Source organism: Gorilla gorilla, chromosome 4 (assembly GCF_029281585.2).
Source record: "Gorilla gorilla gorilla isolate KB3781 chromosome 4, NHGRI_mGorGor1-v2.1_pri, whole genome shotgun sequence".
NCBI classification, from domain to species: Eukaryota; Metazoa; Chordata; class Mammalia; order Primates; family Hominidae; genus Gorilla; species Gorilla gorilla.
In genome coordinates this window covers 36648835-36659153 of record NC_073228.2, presented here as the reverse complement: position 1 = coordinate 36659153, position 10319 = coordinate 36648835, and the positions used below count along the sequence as shown (strand labels likewise).

The window sequence follows — 10319 nt, the reverse complement described above, 5'->3', positions numbered from 1 at the left end:
GCTAAACCAAAAGGCTTATCTTGGTAAAGAAGCATCATCTAAAAAACTCGAAATCATTAGGTCCTGACTAGTGTATTTTAAACTGAAAATGTCTGTTGATTAATGTTTGAGCTGGCTCTGGCATTTCAATTATTAAAAAGTAGACTAGAAAGTTCTAAGTGACAGGGTGTATTCATTTTTCTTTCCATTTGGACTTTTTTTTTTTTTTTAAGACTAGTATACAAATTACAAATGCTGGATGAGCTCAAACTCTCAAATATGCATTATTATTTTCACAGTCATCTAATTTAGAGACAGTGGAACAAATCCAAGTAACAACTTTATTGTAGTATACAGCACAATTTTTACATACATATTAGTGGTTTTGACAGTGTTACTTTTGAGTAGACCTTAAATGAATCCACAAAGTTAATATATTAAAAATAAAATATACACAGTAAAACAACAGGCATCCAGATGTTCAGAATCATGCAGATAGGAGTGGTTTGGTTGGTGTTATCACTGGGTACCTTGCCTATTTAACTCGCCAGCAAATACCACTTCTTCTGTTTCTCGTTCCCATATAATTCATCAAAATCAGAGAGTTCTAAACATATACAAAATAAACCTCTTTTAAAGCCACATCAGTAAAAAATTTCAATTAATAAGCTTATCATCAAACCAAGAATTCCACTGATCATTTGATCAGCCCATTACTAGGAAACAGGCAATATCAGCACCCGATCTAAAGGCAAGCCTATTTCATTTATTAAAACACCAACAAGAGAGATTAATCAACAAAGCAACTATTAACAACATGTTAATCTTAATATAAGACACTGAGAGAAAAGTAAAAATAATACATAAATATCACTCCACTGAGCCAGGATATAACTCATGGACTACAGATACATGAGTTTCTACCTGTCAAACAATGCTTTAAATATTTTTTTCTAGGAAAAAAAAAACAACACAATATATGAGAAGATGCAAAGGAAAGGCAGAAATGTGAATTTATGCATCTAGTTCCACAATTTAAAATAAATATCAAACTTACAATATAAAGCTAAGTGACAATGACTTAACCATTGGGCACCAAACAGGCAATACAACTGCTCACTGTAATACATAATGCTCTTCAGGAGTTTCCAGCAGATGGCCATCACAACAATACTGTCATAATACAGAAAAAACATTTATCCACTGTGGAAAGAGACCCTGAAGAGAATGTGGCAAAGGCATAGAGAAAAAGTTGGATCTTTTGAAAAAGTTAATGATATCAAAATACTTTTCCATCACTGGTAAACCAAGCTAGGTCAAGTATATATCCCAAAGCAGCACTGAATTCAGAGTAAGAGGTTGGCAGAAAAGTTTGGAAAACTGCAGTTTTTAAAAATTGGCAATTTCTCCATGCTTAATAAAACTATCAGAAGAGGTATAATGTTTGTTCGTTTGTGGAATGTTGACTGCTTGCTGCAAAAATTTACAACATGAATGAGGACCTGCAGAGATGCATATCAATGAAATATTTTTTTAAAAATTTACAAAAAACTAAAGTTTCTATTTAAAAAAGAACCATGTTATGCCAAGATGAAACATGGTAAAAAGTAGTGTAAGTTCTGTCCATGATTCTTTACCTAGTGAATGGGAAAGTAATAGAAACAATTTTCTTCTTAAAAAGGAAGGTTTGTTATTGCACTGACTTTTACAACCTGACATAGTAATTTAGAAAAATCATGTAGTAAAATCTGTAAAATTAAAATATAAAATTCTGGTTTGTAAACATCAGCTGGCCAAGTCTATTCAGAGTCCTTCATGATAGTGGAATGGAATGAATAATTAATTCACTACCTTATTTATTTGCTGCGAGGCAGAAAATTCCAGAACACAGCCTTTATACTTTCACAGTAATTATATTCAAAAGATATAAAGTCAGTGCAGTTATTTTTTTTCTTTCCCTGTGCAATGTTCAGCTCTCACCCCACTCCCAAGTGCCATAATTGAAATAATACTGGTTTGGAGAATTAGTACAGATTGGTCATAAATGCCGCATAAAGTCCGTAGGACTTCGGTAAAGGTATTTCCAAATGGCGTAGTAATGCACTGCAGCTGCCGTGGCCACAAACAGGTGCCAGATGGCGTGGGCAAATGGAATGATGCCATCACTCTTGAAGAACACAACTCCCAAGCAATAAATTAAGCCCCCACAGGCAAGTTCCTGAAGTCCATCGGTGTTGTTCTGTCAACAGAGAAAAAAAAATAAAAAGGGTTTGATGTTACTCTGCATGGCAAGCTACAGATAACTGTAATTCTCTCTAAGGCTCTTGATTTTCTAGACAATGAAGAAGCTGTGTGAACACAATCCTGATCTGTAAACATGAACCAAACATAAAAAAAGTCTCTTATACATCGACCTGGATTGCCCTTTGGACTGACAATCTTGAGTTGAGCAAGCAATCACATTACAGGTCCCAAATGAAAAAGCAGAACATTCTGCTCATTTACAGCATATTTAAGCAAACTGCAATCATAGCCAGACATGGAAGTTCATTTTAATAAAGTGCAATCCTCTGTTCTCATCTTCCCCTTTAAATGCTTCCTTCCCTACTAAGGCAGGCCCAAGCCACTCTATTTATAATTTACATCTCAGGCAGGGTATTTACTTCCCTTTGTCCTTCTCAAACACTGTTCTACACTGATTGCTGCTTTGAGACTTCCCCTGCTTATGTGAGCTTATAGATTCCTTAAGGCTGACACAGGAAAATCGTAACTAGAAGTGACCTCTGAGATCATAGATCACATAGTACAAGATATTTCCTAGCCTTCTAGATGTCTCCAGGCCTTTTTGTCTTTGAGCCTGGCCATTGCTTAGCTTAGCAATAAGTTAATATTCTTGCGTGTCTTAGGGCAGAAGGGAGAATTTTTTAGGCTGTTCTTGGTTTTCAAAGACCAAGGCCCATCTACAAGATTAAAATGGCTTGTATGAATGAGGAGAATAGAGGCAATGCTTAGAAGCTGATGAAGAAACAAGTTAGTCCCCCGGATTTCTGAGGACTAGGAATAGAAAGGAGACAGGTTCTGCAGAGTGAGTGGAAACCTAAGGCAGATCACAGCAGGGCCTTGGAAGGGGATAGGTGTGTGGGTGTCCTAGAGGCCTGGGCACTGGGCAACAGCCTTGTGTGCCCCGCAAGAGTAAAGGGAAGCTCTAACTCAGGCACCTGATTAGAATGGGCCCCAAGGGCCTCGGCTAAAAGCAAGGCAACAATAGGCCATCATGAGCTAAGGACCAGGTGTGAGGATCTAGGGCCAGCTGTGAGCTTCAGTCCTTTTTCAAAGTTCACAGAAGCCCCCATGTTTTTGTGGGATCAAAAGATGGGGAAGGAGCCAATCCAAATGGACTGACATTGGATTTCTTCCTAACCTTGGTAAGAAAGGACTTCAGCTAGATTTATTTTTATTTAAAAAGTAAAAACAAAGACAAAATACCACACATTATTAATTCCTCAAGGTTATACAGCAATGAATACACATTATACAAAAGTATTTGTGTGTGTATTAGGAGCCCTCTTCTAGGATAGGGGTAAGGCTCTCATCAGATTCGCAAAGGGGCACACGGACTCCCAAATAGTAAGAGTCACTCATCTAACACAACCCCCTTATTGCAGAGGTGAGGAGACTAAGGCCAGAGCAGTGAAGTGGCCTGAACAAAATCACATGGCCAGTCACTGTTACAAAATACCCTTTTTTTTTTCCTTTCTGCCAAAACAAGCAAGACACCAAACCAAGTACACAGGTTAGTTTTGACACGCATTCTGTTAACTAGTATCCTCAAGATACCACATTTACCTCAACTTTCAAAGACCTAGAACATAGTTAATTCTGTATCAAAACAGAATTTTTTTCATCATCATTATCATTATTGTAACTATGTGCCAGGCACTGTTGAAGCACTTCATATATTTATTCATTTAATCTTCACAATGACCCTAAATTAGGTGCTATTATCCCCATTATACAGATGAGAAAACTTTTTTATCCAGTCTGACAATCTCTGCCTTTTAGTTGGAGTGTTCAGTCCATTGTGATGTAATTGTTATTATATATGAGGTACCTAATTACTGATATGGTTGTATTGAAGCCTCCCGTCTTGCTCGCTGTTTTCCATTTGGTTTCATCCATCCTTTGTTTCCGTTTTCCAATTTTCCCACCTGCTTTAGACTAAATTGAATAACTTTGGGATTCCATTTTATCTTTTCTCTTGACTACTTAACTATAATATTTATTTTGCTTTTGTTGTTGTTGGTGGTGGTGGTGGTTATTCTTTTTTTTTTCCGAGATGGAGTCTTGTTCTGTTGCCCAGGCTGGAGTGCAGTGCATGATCTCAGCTCACTGCAAACTCCGCCTCCCGGGTTCAAGTGGATTCTCCTGCCTCAGCCTCCCAAGTAGATGGGATTACAGGCGTGTGACACCACACCTGGCTAATTTTTGTATTTTTAGTAGAGATGGGGTTTCATCATGTCGGTCAGGCTGGTCTCGAACTCCTGACCTCGTGATCCGCCCACCTCGGCCTCCCAAAGTGCTGGGATTACAGGCGTGAGCCACCGCGCCTGGCCAGTGGTGGTTATTCTACGGATTACAGTGTGCATCCTTAGCTCATCACAATGTACCTTTATTATTATATCCCCTATACAAGGTTAAGACCCTTAAAACAATGTGCTTCTATTTCTCCACCCCATCCATTGTTACCATGTACTTTACTTCTACATGTTAGAAACCCCCATGTTATCTTGTAAAGAAATTAAGAAATGAAAAACAGCCATGTATTTACATACAAATTCATCATTTCTAGCAATCCTGGTTTATTTATTTATTTATTTAGAGACAGCATCTTGCTCCGTTGCCCAGGCTGGAGTGCAGTGGCACGATCTTGGCTCACTGTAACCTCTGCCTCCCGTGTTCTAGTGATTCTCCTGCCTCAGCCTCCCAAGTAGCTGGGACTACAGGTGCCCACCACCACGCCCAGCTAATTTTTGTATTTTTAGTAGAGATGGGTTTTGCCATGTTGGCTAGGCTGGTCTTGAACTCCTGACCTCAAGTGATCTGCCTGCCTCGGCCTCCCTGGTTAAATTTTTGACGTTAATATTACTAAACTGTGCTAACTTCAACTTGAAGTTGATAGGGTTTTTTTGTTTTTTCCTTTCCGCATTTTATTTATTTATTTATTTTATTTTATTTATTTTTGAGATGGAGTCTCATGTTGTTGCCTAGGCTGGAGTGCAGTGACCCGACCTCAGCTCACTACAACCTCCTACAACCTCCGCCTCTTGGGTTCAGGCGATTTTCCTGCCTCAGCCTCAGCCTCTTGAGTAGCTGGGATTACAGGAGCTCTGCCATCACATTCGGCTAATTTTTGTATTTTTAGTAGAGACAGGGTTTCACCATGTTGGCCAGGCTGGTCTTGAACTCCTGACTTCACATGATCCACCCGCCTCAGCCTCCAACGTGCTGGGATTACATGCGTGAGCCACAGCACCCGGCCCTTTTCAGCATTTTAAATGTGCCATTACATTGTATTCCTGCTCCCATGAATTCTGATAAAATGTCAGTGGTCATCTTCTCTCCTTGCTCTTTTTTCTCTCTCTGGCTGATTTTAAGGTCTTGTCTTTGCCTTTGTTTTTTAGTAATTTGACTTTAATGTGTCTTAGTGTAGTTTTCTTTGTGTTTATACTGCTCAGGCCTCCTTGTGCTTTGTGGATCTCTAGGTTGATATTTTTCATCAAATTTGGAAAAGTTGTAACTATTATTTCTTCCAAAAAAAAAAAAAGAAAAACTGTAAAACAGAAAACCCAAAACAAAAAACTGCCCCAATTTCTTTCTTCTTTTGTTCATTTTTAAATCACTCTTTTCTCTCATGCTTCAGTTTGTATAGTTTCTACTGACCTGGCTTCAAGTTCACTGAACTTTGCTTCTGCAATATCCAATCTGTTATTAAATCCCTCCAATAATTTTTTTTTTCTTAAGACATCACAGTTTTCGGATCTAGAATCTCCATGTGGATTCTTCTTCATAGTCTCCAGGTATTTTCTGAGATTCCTCATCTGTTTTAAACTCCCTGTGTGTGAATCTCAGTATCTCTCCCGTCTTTTGATCTGTGTCTATTGATCTGTTTTCCCTTAGGTATGTGTCACTTCCCAGTTTCTTGCCTATCTGGTAATATTTATTATATATTTATTATTCATTTTATTACATTATTATTGATTTATTTCCAATAATATTTACTTATGGTACATGCTAAGTTGTTACAGTAAAGATTCTGTTGTATTCCTTTAAAAATTGTTGAGTTTTTGTTCTGTTAGGCGGTTTATTTACTGGAGGATCAATTTTATCCTTTCAAGGTTTGTCTGGGCCTTGTTATGGCAGTTCTAGAGTAGCCCTCTCTCTAGGGATAGAGTAGCTCTACTCCTAAGCTGTGGCCTTGGCAGGGTCAGCTGAGTGCCTGGGATGTCCAGCACCATCTCTGAACTCTGCTTGGTTGGAACTTCAATGTCTTTCGGCACTGGGAACTGTCTGGAATTTCCATTTATCTTCCAGCCTTCTAAGAGTTATTTGCAACTGGAGCTTGCAGAGTTTTGCCCCGTACAACATTCAGCTTGATATCTGGACAACGACTCACGGAAACTGCTTCATGGATTTCTGAAGCATCCTCCCTGAGCGGCTTCCTCCTCTTCCATACCCTGCCCCACAAACTGCAGCCATGTCAGTAACCTGAACTGTAATTTCTGTTTCCTCCACCCAGGCTGCTGTTCTCTGGGCTTTACCTCCTTTTGTTGCTGTTTGGAAAGTGTCTCCAGGGAAACAACTGGGGTGAATTCAAAGCTCATTTTCTTGGTTTCTCTTCCTTCAAGGATCACAGTCCTGTACTGTTTGGGTTCAGAGCCAAAAAACAGTTGCCTTTATTCTTTTTTTAGTTTTACAGTTCTTTATGGCAGAAGGGTAAGTCTGAGACCCATGATTCTGGCCAGAACCAAAGATTCGCATTTTCATTCATTCTGTTACTGTGTTAGTGGCTTTTGAGGTCCTTTGTGATCTGGACTCTTGTCTAGCTCTCCAGCTTTATTACAAGACTTGTGCTACCTGCATACCTGCCCCCACCATGCATATGTACATAACTCAAGCTGGTACATGTATTTTATGTTACAAACAATGAGCTATTTTCATTTCTCCAAAGATGCTGGTGCTTTCCCCTTCTCTGGGCTTCCTTCATGCTGTATTCTCTACCTGTAACACTTGCCTCACCCCTACCATCTCTCAGCTTCTACATGTTTTTCCAAATCAGCTGAAATATCACTTCCTCTGGTACTTCTGTCGTGTTCCCATAGCAGCCTGAACTTTCCCCCATCAAATATTTTATCAAATTTCATGATCTCTTTTTCTTTAATAGGAACTGCATTTGCCTGCTTGACTCTAAGTTCTATGAAGGCAGTGTGGGGGATCATCCTGCTTGATTATCACAAACATTAGTCACCTGCTATTGTACCACTTATGGAAATGTCAATTTCAAATTTAGGCTAGTAAAATTACTGGATTAACCTGCTCTTATGATACCCAGAGGGAATTTGCTTGAAATTCTACTCTATTAAGCTGCACAAACCTTGCTTATATTGCTTGGGGTGTCCTGAAATGCCTTTTAACTATATGGCCTTCAAGGCTGATTTTCTCATTTCTGTCCTTTAACTCCTCCTCCTTACCATTCCCTGTTGCTTTTACCATCTATATGTATTTTGGGTGCTAGGTAATTATTAAAGCCATCATAAACTTCGTATCTCAAAGAAATGTATTTTGTTATATTCTCATGAAGACATCCCCTGAAAAAACAGAACCAGATTTGAAACTCTTAAACCTTTTATAGGTGTTTTTGTGACCAGGAAAAAAACTATCACAGAATTATGTTCTTACGGCCAGGCGTGATGGCTTACGCCTATAATCCCAGCACTTTGGGAGGCCGAGGCAGGTGGATCACGTGAGCTCAGGAGTTCAAGAACAGACTAGCCAACTTGGTGAAACCCCATCTCTACTAAAAATACAAAAAATTAGCCAAGGGTTGCAGCCCGCATCTGTAATCTCAGCTACTTAGGAGGCTGAGGTGGGAGAATCACTTGAACTCAGGAGGCAGAGGTTGCAGTGAGCCAAGATCGCTCTACTGCACTCCAGCCTGGGCGACAGAGCAAGACTTTGTCTCAAAAAAAAAAAAAAAAAAAAAAAAAAAAAGGTTCTTACAATGTGCCTATGAGATTAGGAGTGAAATCCTAAGTACAGTTCTTCTGAACAATGTAGGCTCAGAAGGGTTCAAACGAAACACCTTGGGACCTCCTTAGTTAATATAGTGCCTAGAGCCTAAGATATTACAATATATAAGCTAAAGGGCTGGTAACCAGGTGGATGGAACCATGAAGTCGTAATAATATATTTTCATTTCAAAAAGACAGACACACACAGACTTCTCAACAGTAATTCAATTTGAAAGGGAATTCAAATATATACATGCAACTGCCTATTACAGGTAATGTTACACTTTACCCACGAAAATCCCCAAAAGATATTTTCAAGCAAAGTAAAAGAAAAAAAAAAAAGTGCTTGCCTTAGAAAACAGAACAAACAAACAAAGAAAGTGCTTGACTTATGACTTAAAAGCAAGGGAAAGGAAAAGTAAGAGTAAAGGGATTTGAAAAATACCTCTCTGAACCTATTCTGGTTCTGATTCAGGAAAGTACCATAAAGACAGAAACATACCTAAATTTATAGCTTTCCCAAACTGTACATGGTACCTAGTGCAAGCTTACGAGTTGCTGGCACACTTCATTATTTTTATTATTTTTTTGAGACAGGGTCTTGTTCTGTTCCTCAGGCTGTAGTGCAGTGGCATGAACACAGCTCACCACAGCCTCAACCTCCTGGGCTCAAGCAATCCTCCTGCCTCAGCCTCCCATGTAGCTGGGACCACAGGCACATGCCACCATGCCCAGCTAAACACTTCATTATTTATAAGTTCTTTTTCTTTTGAGCCTCTATTTAATGGACATAACTTTATAAAGAAAAGCTACATATCATATCCATAATCATGTTAAGTTCTAGCAGCTTAAAAGAAAATAACTAAAATTCTGAAGCCATGTCTTACCATTGATGTCACCACCAAGGCTGGAGAGAATCCCATTGTGAGATAGAAAAAGAGTTCAACCACCTTATACCTGCAGGAACAAAAATGCAGTTAATTTAACTTATAAATTTCTATAACACCTAACAATTTACATACCAGCCTTTCCTTTTTACTTTTGAGAAAGAAATATAAACTCTTACCTATTCAAATAAAACGTTATTTCTCAGTAGGCAACCACTAGGCCTCTAACTAAAACACAGTAGCTGAGTAACAAGGAACTAGCATTTCTCTCAGGGTTGAAAAGGCATCAAATCCCACATGCCACCTAGAAAATGTTTACTGCCAGCAAGGCACGGTGGCTCATGCCTGTAATCCCAGCACTTTGGGAGGCCGAGGCGGGCGGATCACGAGGTCAGGAGATCGAGACCATCCTGATTAACACGGTGAAACCCGTCCCTACTAAAAATACAAAAAATTAGCTGGGCGTGGCGAGAGCCTGTAGTCCCAGCTACTCGGGGAGATGAGGCAGGAGAATGGCGTGAACCCGGGAGGCGGAGCTTGCAGTGAGCCGAGATCGCACCACTGCACTCCATCCAGTCTGGGTGACAGAGCGAGACTCAGTCTCAGAAAAAAAAAAAAAAAAAAAAGAAAATGTTTTCTGCCAAAAGTAGTTATCGTTTAACCCACTCCACCTTGTAAAATATTTCCTCTTCTGATCCTAGAGTGTCTGCTTTCATTACCATTCCAATCCAGAGCTAGAAGTGAAATTCTGAAGATGAATGGAGATGCAGCCTGGAGCCTAGTTTATCAGCAAAAAGGAACAGCAAGCCCTAAGGAAAGGACGGGTAATTTTGTTTGTCTCTTTATTTTGCACCTGCACAAACTGTAATTTTAAGGCTCATCACGTTAGACTACAAAAGATCTAAAAACCCTAAGAAATACATTGTATTGAAATTCAAATTACATTTCAGCCTAATCAAACCAGACGATAAGCTCCTCAAAGGCAGGAACCAAGATTAATTATGTTTTGATCTGTAAATCCTAGAATAGTACCTGACACAATTTAAGGTACTCCCTAATGTCTGCCAAACTGAATGGCTAACGGTGACTCATACCTCATTCATCGTGTTTTATACTCAAAGCCTACCATGAAATAATCAGATAGGGGAAGAATGGGTTTATGGGT

At 39.3% G+C, this 10319-nt stretch overlaps 1 protein-coding gene across 1 annotated transcript in view; it reads right to left on the bottom strand.

The window, feature by feature from the left end:
- Window positions 1–301: 301 nt before the first annotated feature.
- Window positions 302–10319, bottom strand: part of MMD (monocyte to macrophage differentiation associated) — a 29363-nt gene continuing 19345 nt past the window's right edge. The window contains exons 6-7 of the mRNA XM_004041317.5: window positions 9155–9224; window positions 302–2218 (exon numbers count right to left, since the gene is read on the bottom strand). Of these exons, the coding sequence (XP_004041365.1) occupies window positions 2018–2218; window positions 9155–9224 (271 nt within the window). The 3' untranslated portion in view covers window positions 302–2017. The remainder of the gene's footprint in view (window positions 2219–9154; window positions 9225–10319) is intronic.